The sequence below is a fragment of the Camelus bactrianus genome, chromosome 13 (assembly GCF_048773025.1).
Source record: "Camelus bactrianus isolate YW-2024 breed Bactrian camel chromosome 13, ASM4877302v1, whole genome shotgun sequence".
Lineage (NCBI taxonomy): Eukaryota > Metazoa > Chordata > Mammalia > Artiodactyla > Camelidae > Camelus > Camelus bactrianus.
In genome coordinates this window covers 50,975,018-50,990,376 of record NC_133551.1, presented here as the reverse complement: position 1 = coordinate 50,990,376, position 15,359 = coordinate 50,975,018, and the positions used below count along the sequence as shown (strand labels likewise).

The 15,359-nt window shown below is 42.9% G+C and overlaps 1 protein-coding gene across 1 annotated transcript; it reads right to left on the bottom strand.

Annotated features, from left to right (window-relative positions):
* Positions 1–43: 43 nt before the first annotated feature.
* Positions 44–15,118, bottom strand: PPT1 (palmitoyl-protein thioesterase 1). Its single transcript, XM_010959808.3, has 9 exons — positions 14,961–15,118; positions 11,292–11,401; positions 10,937–11,064; positions 10,546–10,616; positions 8,907–9,009; positions 5,270–5,360; positions 4,320–4,418; positions 2,757–2,828; positions 44–1,541 (listed from the first exon to the last, which is right to left on the bottom strand). The coding sequence occupies exons 1-9, from the start codon at positions 15,082–15,084 to the stop codon at positions 1,419–1,421; spliced, it is 921 nt and encodes a 306-aa protein (XP_010958110.1). The 5' UTR covers positions 15,085–15,118; the 3' UTR covers positions 44–1,418.
* Between the last annotated feature and the right edge of the window lie 241 nt (positions 15,119–15,359).

Genomic DNA, 15,359 nt, shown 5'->3' with positions numbered 1-15,359 from the left:
ATGATATTTGCTGCACAGAGATAAGAAAAAATGACACCAAGGATAAGAAACTACTCTTTATTTTAGACAACTTCAAAAAATTATTTTCACATCCCCCCACTTCTTGCCTTTCATCCTCTCTTCTTTTAGTTTAGAGAGAAGTCTTAAGAGAGGTGAAGGAAAGATCATAAAAGGTAAACTCTGCAGCCCTAACAAGATGCTTCCCTCAAATGTGGTTACTCATTTCCCCAAACTGGCGTTCTGCAGAACAGTCTTCCAAAAAGTCGCTCGGTTTTCATGGGATGAGGGAGTAGGAGCTAAGACAGCCATGCTCAAATACTGTGGGAAGCAGCAGGGTAAGGTTAATTCTCTTTACTGTAACAGGAATTTTCAGAGTCCTTAATATTCTAATATGGGCTGATCTCCAAGAGCAGAAAAAGGATATGGAATATTCCCTAAGCTTTTTGAGCAATCTTTTTTTCACAGAACACATCAGAAGCAGTTTGGAGCGTGCTGATAAATAAGAATTTTTGACATGGCAGTTAGAAGGCCTGATCTCCACATTTTCCCTCCCATTCTTTGCTGATGCTAGCGACAGTGACTCTAGAATCCAGACCACTCGTCATATAAAGGACAGGTTCATCAAGGATGGAATGGAAAGAACCAGCTACCTCTTTTTCATTTTAATGTCTACATTTTCCTTTGACCTCCTCTCCCCGCCTCCCCCCATCTAAGTTAAGCAATACGTACACTTCCTCACTTAAGCAATCCAGTTGGGCGCTACTTCCCTCCTTCTGTGACAGAGCAACTAATTCACTACCTGAGGAGACAAAAAGTACTACGGAGGCAAGATGGTGGGCTGGCAGAATCTGTCTAGTAACAGCTGAGACACCACAGAAAGCAACATACTCAGAGGGGAGGGCAGCCTCAGAGAAATTATGGGGACACATTCAAGCAATACTTTACTTTTCTAAGCACTGGTTAAACCTCTACCAGCACAACTGAGAGCATTTATGTGACTACCTCAGGTCTGGGTACTGGCCTCTTGGCTTGAGACGTGGCTAGATTTTCCTGAAAACGGCATCTGTCTTAAGGGTCTTATCTCATTGGTTTAGTTTGCTCCATCTTTTCTGGGCCTGGGCACATTTCTGCCACTGACCTGCAGCAAACTCCCGATTCCTGAAAACGGTCTGACCACATCAGAGTGTGGTAAAACAATCTCCATGGTTATTAGCTGATTAAACTTGTATTTAACACCATATGCTGATAGGATGAGGCAAACAATAAGATTCATATCTTAGATCTTTCCGGGCACGGTGTGTAAGAGGATGACTAGAGAGGATTAGTTGCAAGCTGGATCTGAGCTCAGGCATGGGCGTGTAGGGAACTGGTTTGGAAGTGTGAGGGGTTCCCTGAGCTCTGGTGCAAACTCCAGGGTTTCACTCAAGGAAGGGTATGATGTGGGTATAAAACCATTCTTCAGACAGTTGAAGGTGGTCCCCTTCCACAGCTAGGAACACCAGTTGTCCTGCATTGTCCATTTCCTTTAGTCCCAGGCGGTCCTGCAGAGAGACAGGCCATAATCCAGAGGCTTAATGAAAAGTTTTATAGTAAAACAGTAAAGAAATAGACTGTCAACTTGAGATATATTCTCAAAATGCAATCCTTTCCCAGAGTATTAAAATGTAGGTGTATTGTTGAAAATGCCAAAAAGGATACTTCCCTCCAGTTTTTTTTTTCTTAAGCATTAAAAATGAGCAATTGAGATCATTGTATACAGAGTTTCATATTCTGCTTTCTGAAGTTTCCCAAGGCTTCTGGAGGACCACACGGACAAAACTGCCTCAAAATGTCAAGTTAAGTGGGACTGAGCCAAAGATAGGAGAACATTAGCCAGGTAACTTAAAACATATCCAACACTTGGATAACAAAACTCAGACATGTTCATAGTCTGCCCACAGCCAGGATGCCGCAGAACAAGGGTGGCTGGGAAGATGAGCGGTTAAGGATGGTGCCAGAACATTGCTTCTGCTATAGCTACCATCAATTTGAGCTTCATGATAAGTTCCTAGTTGTAATTTCCAAAACTCTTTAGAGACCCCAGCTTCCCTTTCCTTTCACGTCACCTAAGTTGGGGTGCCAGGTGCAGGAGAAAAACCGAGGAGACAGCTGGCATGTGAAATTACTTAAAGGAATTCTAGTAGAAGGAGAGTGGCTCAGATGTAGCACTTGTGCATTCGGGGGAGAGTATCTCCAATATAAAACCCTCAGAGTGTGGAAGGTCCCAGAACCAGCAGTGGTGAGGAACAGGACCTACTGCTGTACAAAATTCACACTCCATTGCTCTCAGCCTCCTGCAGGAGGAGCTCCCTGTGTCAATGCCTGGTTTACAAACAGGACTTCCGCATCTGTGAATGTTTCAAAGTAACAGCCCTCTCCTCTGTTTTTGTCATGCTTGGGGGCTTCCTGGATTTGTAGCAGAGTGTACCTCAGCAAAGGAAGCCAGTTCTAAACCTTGTTATCAGAAGGACGGAGTTACAGATGTGTCTCTCTTATCTGCTTGAAAACCATGAGGTACAGGTCCTTCAATCTTCAGGAAGTAGACTGCGGTAGTGCAACAATCAGCCTAACAAGCCTTGCTCAGATCAGACATGAGTCAGTCGCCTCATGAGCACCTGCTGGGCGGGGATGTACGGGACAAGGTCCATCACCAAAGCACCTAGCAGCTTCAGGAGCCAGGTGCTGAAAAGGGCCGTGCCTCTCTCCTCCCCAGTTACCTGTGTGTACAAGGTGCTCTCCTGTAAGGGAATGGTTTCCTTGGCTTGGCCACTTCTATAAAATCCAAACCACTGGAGAGAGGAAGAAATGAGGTCAGATCAGACAAATGCACACACTGCCAAACAAATTTAAGACTCGCTAGTAGCTAAGACTACCAACCCGCTGAAGATTCTAAAGCTGCAGCAAGTAGGGGAAATAAAGCATGTCTTAAGCCCTCTCTTTTTAAGGGTGGATTCAGACGGGTGAGTTGATCTATCCAAAGAGCTTTCCAATTTTCCAGAATCACTGCTTCCTACAATTACTGAGCACCTGCCCCATGAAAAGCCTTATGCTGACCTCTAGACATTAAAAGATGAATATGTATACAGTCCCTGTTTTCAAGAAGCTCTAGTCTGATGCACAGAAACAACTAATTGTTTAGTGTGGAGGTCAGCAGACTTTTCTATAAAGACCAGATACAAAATATTTCAGGCTTTAAGGACCACGTGGTTTCAACTACTCAATGCTGCTATTGTAATGCAAAAGCAACCACAGACAATATTTTAAAAAATGAATATGGCTGCATTCTAATGAAACTTTATTTATAGACACTGAAATCTGAATTTCAAATTTTCACATCATCAAATATTCTTTTGATTTTTTCCTACCATTTAAAAATGCAAAAACCATTTTTAGTTTGTGGGCCACACAAAAGCAGGTGGCAGGCTGGATTTAGCCCACAGGCTGTAGTTTGCTAGTCCCTGGTGGTCTGACCCAGTGTGATAAGTGCTGATATAACAGAGGCTGATGAGTCTTTAAAAGGGGGAGCAAATTCTGCTTGGAAGAGGGATGGTCTCCTGGATGGAGGAAGTGACATCTGGGTTTGGCCTTGACAGCTGAACACAGCTTGTCAGGTGGAGGAGCCCAAGGAAGGGCATTCTGGAGACTGAAAAGCATGAACAAAAACACACAAAAGAAAAAGCACATGGCAAGTCTGGGGCACATCAGTAGAACAATACGGCTGGATCAGAGAGGATACTGAGTGGTCGTGAAGCAAGATTAGGCTGGAAAGACAAATCGAAGCCAGGTCAAGGCAGCCCTTGAATGTGAACCCCAGAGATTTAGACTTTGGGCTGGTGATTCTGAATCTCTTTTGGATCACAGATCTCTGAAAATCTGATAAAAATTATAGACTCTCCCTCTGAGAATACAACTACAATTGACCCTTAAATGACACAGGTTTGAACTATTCGAGTCAACCTCTATCCGGGTTTTTTCAATACCGTGGATGCTGAGAGGGCTTACGATAATTATACACGGATTTCTGACTGTGCAAAGGGTCAGCGCCCTTAACCCCCATGTTGTTCAAGGGTCAACTGTACACAACTTAACATACAATTTTGGGCAGTGGGGGGGTTATAACCCTCCTCAGTGTTCTATTTACAGACCTCCAGAAAGAACCCCTGCTCTCCACAAAGACTGGTGGAAGGGACTGAAGGTCTTCCCCAATGGGCAATTACTCTGGACTTTAATGCTATTCACTCTGATGGGCTCCTGGCATTATGGCCTTAGCAGTGTCTCACCTCAGAATCCACAGGGTCCACAATGGAATCATTGAGGAATTTCACCATCACAAACTTTTTCAGGGCCATCAGGTTTTTCTTGTAGGACTCATTGACACCCTGGAGGAAGGGCCAGTAGTAAGTACCTGAGGGACACTGCCATCAGGTTCCAGCAGAGGAATTAAAACCTTTCAGTGCTCTGGTCTCCCTGACCCTGGGCCACCATGTTTCTTCATGATATGAGCTGCTTTTCTAGCTTTCTGCCCAGAATATACCTGGTACAGTCTTATCATCCTATCTGATTGACTGACGATGCCCCAACCAACCACAGCATACAGGTGCCACCGTGCATCTGTCACTGCACTCCATAGGACTCAATCATGTAGCTTAAAGGCTTCTAGCCAGAAAAAGCCAAGGCAAAATAAGAAACTGCAAATTCTGAGTGGTTCAGCTATACTATCCTGCTCCCACCACTCCCTACTTCAAATTTCACTGTTTTTTAAAACTTCCAGATAAGCCCACTATAAACCGAGCCATCTAGTTTACCAGAATCTCCCAAACCAGAATCTCCCGAACTTGGGGCACACTCAGTCCCTTCTGCAGTCTCTCTCGTAAGCAAATCACTCTTCTGAGAAAATATGACCCCAAAGGGATCCACTAGGAAGGCTCCCCTTGGTAAGACAGCAGCTATGAAGTTACACGTACACCAGCCAGCAACCTACTGACTCATCTTGCTACTTCAACACTAGCAAAGGGAAAGAACCCAAGGGAAGAAAGCCAAGTGAATTTCAGCCTTCTTAAAAGGAACTGAATCTCATAAGCACCACCTCCCCCCCAAAACAGAACTTCTTGTTTCCTGGGTTCTGTCTGGGATATTTTGGGTAAACAGTCACTGCTAATCTATTTACAATGCCCCCAATTAAAAAAAAAAAAAGAATGCACAACTACGGTGGCCTGGGTTGGGTGCTTACTCTCTCTTGGTTAATATCTGCCAAGAAGATGCTGTGGTTGCGGTATACGTCCTCCTTTATGGGGTCATGCCAGTATTCTGCTTGCACCAGGCTATGGGAGGAAAAGAAAGGAAGGTGAGCAAGATGCGCGTTGGTCAGCATGTCTGGCGCCTGCCCCTGAGCACAGGCCACGAAGAGACTTCAAAAGGACATTAAGACCAGAGTCTACAAGTCCCATGCCTCACCCTCTAATAGGAAAGACAAGACTTCTGCTTGCAAAACAGTTCATCAACAAGACACCCGAGGCACACATGTGCTATTTATTTAGCACAGTCCAGGAAGTCCTAAAGATTTAGGAAGCGGCCTCATTAATATTGGCTTCCCTATGGCATTGAGCTTTCTCACTCTAATCATGCCTCCAGACCATGGTGGCACATGCTGTCCTGTTCTGTGATCTGGTTTCTCTCTTGCAAGCAGAATCTTCCCTGATGCAGAGGGCAGCCGAATACAATTCTGCAGAGAAAGCTATTTCCTTTTGTCACTTTCAGCTCTTACCATCTCCCTCTACAGCCCTCTACTTAAGACTATTTGCCTCTTTCAGTCTCATACTGGCCATTTGTTAAAAGGAAATTTTACCTGTATCAAGAAACTTTAAAAAGAAAAAGCAAACAACTGTATTAAATTAGAAAAAGATCCTCAAAGCCAATCTGTAAGTGAGCTGTTGAGAACTCAGAAAGCATTTCCCAGGAAAACTGTTATAAATGGTGAGCTGTAGGCTGGCTGACAAGTCCAGTTCAGCTACAATGTTAGGGAACATATCTCAAGTCCTCTCACTTCCCTCCATCCCACTGTGGCCACCTGGTGTCCAAGCTACCATCACCTCTTATCTAGGCCTTGGCAACAGCCCCCTAAGTGGTCTGCCTGCTTCTCCCCTACCTCCTTTACAATCCACTCTCCACAAAGGGGAGATCTTCCAAAAACATCAATCGGGCCATGTTATTCCTTTGTTTAAAACCTCCCAATAGCTTCCCATGACGTTCAGAAGAAATCTAAACTCCTTTGCAGCCTATGGGTCCTTGGATGATGTAGCCCTTGCTTCCCTGTTCAAGTCTCCTGTCTATCACTAAACTCTAGTCACCTGGTCTAGAATGAGACAAACTTGTCCCCAGCTCAAGGTCCCTCTGCCTGATTCCTCTTTTCTTATCATCTCCTCTGCTCCTTTATTATCCTTCAGATCCCAGCTTAAATATCTCTTCTTCCAAGACCATTCTGTCCAAATTAGGTACCTCCTCCATTACTCTCCATCACTGCATCCTGTTTATTTCGGCCATGGCCTTTGCACCGTTAGAGGTTATCTAGTGCATCTGTTCACTTGGAGACCTCTTTCCTCCCCTAGGATGTCACCTCATGAGAGTATGTTTCCTGTTTTTTTCTACCTCATTGAGTTTTGTTTTAAATTCCAGGAGATTTCCTCAACCTTATATTCCCATACCTCTAACACATTTTTTAAATTTTGGTTATACTTTTAATTTCCAGGAGCTTTCTCTTACTCCCTCTGATTGCTAGTTTCAACTGTATTCTTTTCTAGTGTCATGGATGACCTCTTGTCTTTGAAGATAGTAATATAGGTTTATTTGTTTTTTTGTTTGGTTGGTTTTCTTTTTAGGTTTTCTTCAGCATCTTGAATTGCCATCTGTCTTTTTCACGTTCCTTTTTACTTTTTGTTTGCTTTGGTCTGTCTTTCATGTTGGAAGGTTTCCTCAGATGTCTGACGAGGGGTCCTTGGCTACAAGGTACTACAGAGCTGACCGAAAGCTCTCTGCACAAGAACAGAGCTTATCTACGGTGGGTTCACTACACGGTAGTCAGGAGTCATCCAGATTTGCTGGAGGATTCCAAACCATCAACTTGAAGGGCTTTTCTCTGAGGCCAGTGAGTTTTCTCAGGGAGGGATCCGTCAAACTTCTGCTGAGCAGGTAATGAGCCTGGCTGCTACCATTCTGGGGGCTAGATGGGCGGGGATGGGTTTTTACTGAGGCATTTACCACCACCTGGTGCTTGTTATCTCGAAGCCTGGTACTTCTCTAGTTAAATGGCTCCAGAAGATAAATTTGGCTTCTCTTTTCAGGGTGGGAGAGAATCAGTCATTCGGACGTGCATTTAAGGGAATCGGGGAGTTTGATCATCGTTTATATAGATTTTCAACAAAAAGTCCTGCTTTTAGTCCCACACACATACTCTACCTTCCAAAGTATCTCATGCGTCTATTTCCCGAATCTTTCTGGAATTACAAAAAGTGAAGCTAGTCCCTTCTTGTCTGTGTATCCCTCCACAGACAGAAATGTTTCAGCTTTTTCTGCTCGGCTAAAATAGTGATCACTCATTCATTCACCTGCTTTCTGCCTCTGAAAAAAAACACGTTGACGTCTTCTATTTCTTTTCTCCTCTCCTGTTCTCTTTGCTGTGTGGGCTCATCACTCTTTGTTCTTTTACTACCAGTTTATTAAAGGTTAAAGAGAAAGAGAAGATTTAAACCCATTTATGTACCACTTTTAACCAGGATTTAGGAGTCGCTGTCCCCACCGCCACAGCTGACTGCGCCTCTACACTCACTTAAAAAAAAGGCAGGACATAAATAACCCAGCTGTGACTAGTCAAACCAGGGAAGAGGTAAGCTTAGCAGTGGTTGGAGTTGCCTGAGGAAAGGAGGTGGAGAGACAGTCTCTTAGTTTCCCTCACTGACCATCAGGTGGTGCTGTTGACCCAAGACAGCTTTGTTACTATGCACGCAGCCAATGGGTAGGAAAGGAAAAGAGCTGGCTGCAGGTAGCTTCTATAGGCCAGTCATCCACAAGGCTGTACGTTGGACAGGGCTTCAGGGAAGTGCTGTATTGAAGAGCTGCTATCAGACAAGAATCATTCACTTGGAAGACCAGTAGGATAGATGCCACAATCATCTGAGTTGATCTCAAATCTCAGTCATCACCCAGAATACTGTAGACCTACTGAATCTGAATTTCTAGGGATGGAGCCCTGAAATTTATATTTAATGAATTCCCCAGGGAGTCTGATGTTTAAAAGTTTGGAAACAACTTAAGGAGAACACACTCTGAAAGTGATTCTATGTATTTTTAAACATCCAAATACATCTGAGGAGTTGAGGACACTGATGTAGGAGACTAACCCCTCGATGCTAACAACATAAAGAATCTGTACTGGTGGGGGGCTATAGCTTAGTGGTAGGGTCCATGCTTGGCATGCACGAGGTCCTGGGTTCAATCCCCAGCACCTCCATTAAGAAAAATAAAATAAAACAATGATCTTTAAAAAGAAAAATCTGTCCTTCAAATATTAACAATTATTCCTTGGGCCTAGTATTTTCTAAAGGCTTTTTTGTTTGTTTTTTAAGATGAAAATTTATTGGTGCAATTACATTCTTCTTATATAGAAAAATGGCCTCCCTTTCTTTAAATTAATATTAGAGCAGTTTTAGGCTTACCATAAAATGAAGCAGATAGTATAGAGATATTTACAAAAAAAAACCTATTTCATTTGAATATCACTAGCACCTAAGCCTAGAATCACGGTTAGCATGAAAGTGAGCATGATATTTTCATGCAGTGACAGTTTGGTATCCTTTTCAGCTAACGATACCTACCGTTCTTGGACAGCTTTGTTGTAAGCCCCAGCATTCAGTGTTTTTCTGATCAAGTCACAGATGTGAGAGCTCTCTCCTGGGCATCGAGGGAGTCCAAAAACACCTACAGTAGTAGAAGACAAACATCCACGCCTTCAGTAATCATGTACTAAATACCTACTGTGTGCAGGGCATCGTGAGAAACAAAAACCAGAGCTGGACCCTGATCTTACTCATTTATTCCTCAAGAAAAGAATGTATTGAGAATTAATACTATAACTAGCTTCTTCCTGGTGCTCTCACACTCTTTTCTGCCTCAGGACCTTTGCACCTTCTCCTCCATGGAGAATGTACTTCCCTCTCTTACTGCTTCAATGACTGGCCTCATTCTTATCTCTTGGATCTTAGAGAAGTCACATCTGGATACCCTAACTCAAGCAGTGTCCAACCCCATTTCCCCCACCTCCCCCAGTTATACCTCCATCCTCATCTTCCTCATCAATAACATTTTTGGGGTACCAGGCATGCCAGTTCTAAGCATGTATTGGCAATAATTAATTTAATCCTCACAACCACCCTGTGGAGTAGAAATCATTATTTGTACCATATTGCAGATAGGAAATTTTCAAACAGAGAGGTTAGATGCCTTGTTCAAGGTTAGTAAGTGATGGAGCCAGGATATGAAAAGGGCAGCTTGGCTCCAGAGTCCACACCTTTCACCAATACAACCACTATTCTTCCCTCAAGTATTATCCTATTTTTCTTTATCATATTTACCACTATCTGTATTAATTTTTGTTTGTTTACTTGTTTTATGTTTATTCTCCCCCAATTTAGAATGGAAGTTTCATGAAGGCAGAAACTTTGTCTTGTTTCTAGGTTTTCAATAAATATTTGTTGAATCAATGAATGAATAAGCTGTTTTTACCAGCTTGCATCTGAATACTACATGTACTTTTTTCTTTGTTTTTTTTTTTTTTTACATGTACTTTAAAAAAGCATTTTCCTTCCTATTATTTTATTGCATCCCCTGAAAATGTCCCACAAGGTAGGCAGGGTCTTAGTTTCCCTTATCTGTGAAAGGGACCTATGATACCAAATTACTTGCCCATCAGGAACAGTTAATTGGCTGAATCCAGTTTCCAGGTTATAAGGAGAAGCTTTCTGCACCTACACTACACCAGTAACAGCTACATCCATCAGAACAGAGATAAAGTTCTATTCCAAAGACACATCTTCCCCCACAAAGTATGTAATTCTGTCTAAATAGCAAACCTGTTGTTTTCTGAAGGATTTAACCTTGTCTGTTAAACTTCCAGACAAAAAAGGCCTAGACAGTATTCTCTGCCTAAGTCTAAAGCCAATAGGACTGCACCCATGTTAGAAGACAGGAAAGGTTGTTGGACTTTCCTAGCTCCTCAACCACCACCTGCTACGTGGCTGCAACCATCTCACCTTCAGAAAATCATGTCAATTAGACTGGAGAGAAGGAGATGCTAACTTAACAATTTACTTGTGTTCTAGGCCTCTGGAATCCTATTTCTTCATCATTGCTGGCTAGTTTTTTATAAACTAGAAAAATAGGATTTTTGCAAGGTTGGCTGACTTCTTGTACAAATAGAACCGCTAGAATTTTTTTGGCAAAGAGGGCCAAAGTTACCTTGATGTTGTCCCCCAATGGAGATGAGGTTGATCATGGGAGGTGATGGGCATCTCTGAGCCACTGCCCTCCTGGGGAAAAAATAAGGATTATCCGTTCTGTCAAGATGGAAATGTATCAACAATCAACTGCCCAGAGGAGGCTACTTAATCCTCTGTGGTGCCCCACAGCCACAAAGTTTCAGGATTTTCCTCTGATATGGCCAAACATAAATCTTTATTCCTTCATAGAGGATAAATTAAGCTCCACAGAGCTTCTTCTATGGGAATATTTTAGAATAGTTTTCCATTCAAAAGAGACGGAGATTCCAAAAGAATTGGAGGAGCAGATTTATCTGAATTGAAGGCAAAAAATCAGTTCCATGTAAGTGGTGTGATAGAAGGGGACTTACAGAAATTGGCCTCCCTGGGAGAATCCCATAGCATTGTAGCCTTGTTGCAATTTAGGATCCTTAGCAAGAATCTGACACACTGTCTTTACTTGGGAGTTGACATTCAAGAAGAAGCTGTTCTCCACATCCTAAAAGATGGGCCAAAGAGAAGTGAAAGGATGGGGCTGAAAACAACCACTGGCACCTTCTCTAAGAGGCACACTTGTTTAGGTTGGTACTCTCACACAAGCCACTCAAAAACTAAAGTATCAGTGTATGACTTGCTGCTAAAAATACAAGGTAAAGCATTTTAAGAGTACATTCCATGAAATCAATCAGCAAACCTTCACAGGAACGGAGCCGTGAAGGGCCTTACCTCTATCAGGGTCTTCCCAATCTCTAAAGATAGAACGTAAATTCCAGGTATTTTCTTCTCAACCATTTTTTTAATAGCACCCATGCTTAAGGGATTACAACAGCTGTCTCCTAGACAACAGACAATCAAGGAAACTCATAAATCAAAATATCATTTATTTTTTTAAAAAGTTTGTGCTTCAAAAGGTACCATCAAAAATACAACATATAGAATAAGAGCAAATATTTGCCAAAAAATTGCAGATTTTATATATCTGATAATATCCAAAACATAAAAAGAATTCTTACAACTTAACAAGAAGATAACATAATTAAAAAATGGGGAAAGGACTTGAACGGACATCTCTCCAAAGAAGATATGCAAATAACCAATAAGCACATGAATGTATGTTCAACAATATTGGTCATTAAGGAAATGCAAATCAAAATCACAATGAGACACCACTGCACACCTACTAGGATGGCTTTAATTTTTTTAAAAATTTATTTAAAAATTGGAAAATAACAAGTATAGGTAAAAATATGGAGAAATAGGAACCCTTTACATTGCTGGTGGAAATGCAATATGATACAGCCACTATGAAAACAGTTTGATGGTACCTCAAAAAGTTGAATGCCACAATGACCATATGACCCAGGAATCTCACTTCTAGATATATACCCAAGAGAAATGGAAACATACGTCCCTACAGAGACTTGTTCAAGAATGTTTAAAGCAGCATGATTTGTAATAGCCAAAAGGTGGAAAACACCCAAATGTCCGTCAATGGTTGAATAGACAAACAAATTGTGGTATATACATATAATGGAATATTACTCAGCCATAAAAAGGAACGAAGTACTGACACATGCTACAAAATGGATGGACCTTGAAAACATTCTTACAAGTGAAATAAGCCAGAAACGAAAGGTCACATATTGTATAATTCCTTTTATATGATACATCCAGAATAGACAACTCTGTAGAGACAGAAAGCAGACTGAACATTTCTTGGGGGTGATAGGTGGAATGAAGAGTGATTATTTAATGGGTTCAGGTGTTTTCAGAGGTGATGAAAAAGTTTTGAAACTAGAGAGAAGTGGTGGTTGCACAACGTGAATACATTAAATGCCACTGAATTGTATACTTTCATATGGTTAATTGTACATTCTACGAATTTCATCTCAAAAAAAAAAAAAAAGAACATTTTTTGCTCAGCTCATGTTTATCAACATGGTAACATCAAAAGCCCATACAATATAATTGGGACAACTGAAAAATAAGCAGAGGTGCATAGGCCTCTCCCTTATCATACAGAATATTTGGGGTTAATAGATTCTAAAGTAATTTGGGATCTGATTTCTCTTCAGGGCCAGGACTAGGGTAAGAGAAATTAAGGGCCTAGAATACAAAATTAAGGAGGCGCTCACGCTCGGGTTTATGCAAGAGCTGACCTTTAACTTACATTTTGTATACTAAGGGCTTCCTTGAGTTACCCTAGTCCCAGCCCTGGTCTCCCCCCCAACCCCCGCCCACTGTTTCAAGGAAACAGAACTAAGAACAGGGAGCAAAGCGGTCACTAAGTGGGAAAAGTGGGCAGAAATCATTTTCCATTTTGAACTTAATCATCCCATTTTCAACCTGAGAGTAAGCTTAAGAATTCGTTTAAAAAAAAAAAGAATTCATTTTTAAAGACGGAGAAGGCCTTGAGCATCTTGTATTTCTGGGGCAGAACTATAATTGTTGGTTACTCAACTGCCTCCCCTACAGACTGACTCTGCTCTGGGAGGGGACAGATTGTCTTATGTTCTCTTTTAACTCTGCTGTAGCAGCCCGGGGGCCTGGCACAGAACCTTGAAAGAACTGTCTCTACTTACTGACTCTAATTCCTCTCTGAACATTTTTTTAAAATCCATTCCAATAAGGCTCTCACTCTCATCCCTCCCCTCAAAAGGTCATTAGCCATCTTCATATCGCTAAATCCAATAACCAATTTTCAGCCCTTATCTTACTGGACCTGTCAACATTTCGCAGCTGATGACTCCTTCTAGAAACATTTTCACTTGGCTTCTAGGACACTGCACTCTCCTGACTCCACCACCTCCCTAGTTATTCTATCACTGTCTCCTTTGTTAATTTCTCCTCATCTCCTCAGCCTCCAAATGTTGGGAGTGCCTCAGGGCTTGGTCTTTAGACCTCTTCCCTCCCTTGTGTACACTCACTCCCTGGGTGAGCTCATCTGATCTCATGGCTTTAAATAGCAGCCACATGGTAAAGGCTCCCAGCTTAAATCTCCAATGTGTATCTGTCTTGGACTCCACACTCCAAACACCTTCTACAACCCCTGGATATGTAACAAACATCTCAAATTTAGTACATTAAAAAGCAGACTCTCGATTTTCTCTCCACCTCACATTTGGTCATCCTACAGGCTTCCCCATTTTGGTAAAACGACAACATCCTTCTCGTTGTCCAGGACAAAAGTCGTGGAAAAATCCTTGACTCCTTTCTTTCTCCTTCATCCCAGATCTAATCTGCTAGCAAATCTCATCCATTCCACCTTCAAACTGCATCTAAACTTTAACCATTTCTCACAATCTCCTGTATTAGTATACTGTTTCAAGCCACCATCATCTCTTATTTCAATTACTGCAAAATCTTCCTAACTTTTCTTCCTGTGACTGTCCATGACCCTCTACAATCTATTCTCAAGGTAGCAACCAGAGTGCTTTTAAAATGCCGATAAGATCATGTTACTCATCTGCTCAAAACCCCCACAAGAACTTCCCATCTCATTCTAGCCAAAGTCCCTACAGTAGACTTAGCAGGCTCAGTAACATCCGCAGGCTACCGTGTCATGCCCAACCTCCACTCCCAGCCCTGAACTAAATCCCTATTTTCTTCTCCTTCCTCACCCAGTTCCAGCTACACTGACCTGGATGTTATTCCTTGAACATGCTCACCAGACATATTTCTGCCTCAGGGCCTTTCCATTTGCTACTCCTACCAGATATCCACATGGCATCTTCCCTTATCCACTTCAGGTCTTTGCTCAAAAGTCACTTTATCAGTGAATCCTTTCCTGACCTTGTTCTATAAAGTTGCAAGCCTCCACCTCCAGGCTCTATCCGCCTTCCTGCTTTATTTTTCTCCATTGCACTTATGCGTTTTACTTTTTTATTTCTTTATAGTCTATCTCTCCCACTGGAAAGTCAGTTCCAAAAGAGCAATGAATTTAGTCTGTTTAGTTCACTGCTGTATCCTCAACATCCAGCAGGTGCTCAATAACTATGCGTTAAGTGTATAAATGAATTATAGGTGCCTAACAAATCTCTGCTCAACATGTGACTGAATAAAAGGATGGATGCGGCGGTCATGCAGCCACAGCCCAGCTCTCCCGAGCAAGTGTCAGATGCCGCTTCCTGACGCCACCGCCATGGAGATTAAACAGGCACATAAAACCCTACCGCAGTGCACAGTCCTCTGCGAGCGCTCACCAAAGGCAGCTCATTCCGCATCTCTCTTTCCAATGCAGTGTAACCCCCAAATCCTAAAACGTCGCGGGACAGGCGGGTGCTGTGGGACCATGATCCTCGCCCTTCACACTCTCACTCTGCAGACACGAAGCCAGGCTAGGAGAAAGAGGAGCCAAATCCTTTTGACCCTCCTCTCCCTCCCTCCCTCACTCACCCATCCCATGCCAGATCACCAGCGGCAGCGGCGCGGGCGGGTCGAGATGCCCCAGCGCTATGGCAGCGCAGAACCCCGGCAACAGAGCGAGGACCAAGAGCCACAAGCAGCTGGGCGACGCCATCTTGACTCAATCACGTGACGGCGCTCCCCTCTCCCCGGCCTGGCGCCGGCGGGGGCGGGGGCGGGCCGCTCCCTCTACGCCTCCGCCGGGGCTGCTGCGCAGATGGCCGTAGGGCCTGGCTTGTTTCTCTGGTAGACAGTCCGCCGCCGTAAATCAAATGCACGGCCAACGTTTATTCAGGCCTTACTACGCTTCAGTCAGTATTTTAGGTGGTTTACGTCTGTTAACTGATTGAATCCTCTCAACAAGGCCGAATACACTTCTCCCCATTTTAC

What these genes read in the sequence shown, in the direction of transcription:
- PPT1 (XM_010959808.3), bottom strand. Translation starts at nt 15,084, where the DNA reads ATGGCGTCGCCCAGCTGCTTGTGGCTCTTGGTCCTCGCTCTGTTGCCG. An exon ending in TCCCAGGGAGGCCAATTTCT is followed by an intron (nt 10,617 to 10,936) that starts GTAAGTCCCCTT and finishes TTTTTTCCCCAG; the next exon opens with GAGGGCAGTGGCTCAGAGAT. An exon ending in AACAAAGCTGTCCAAGAACG is followed by an intron (nt 5,361 to 8,906) that starts GTAGGTATCGTT and finishes TTCCTCCCATAG; the next exon opens with CCTGGTGCAAGCAGAATACT.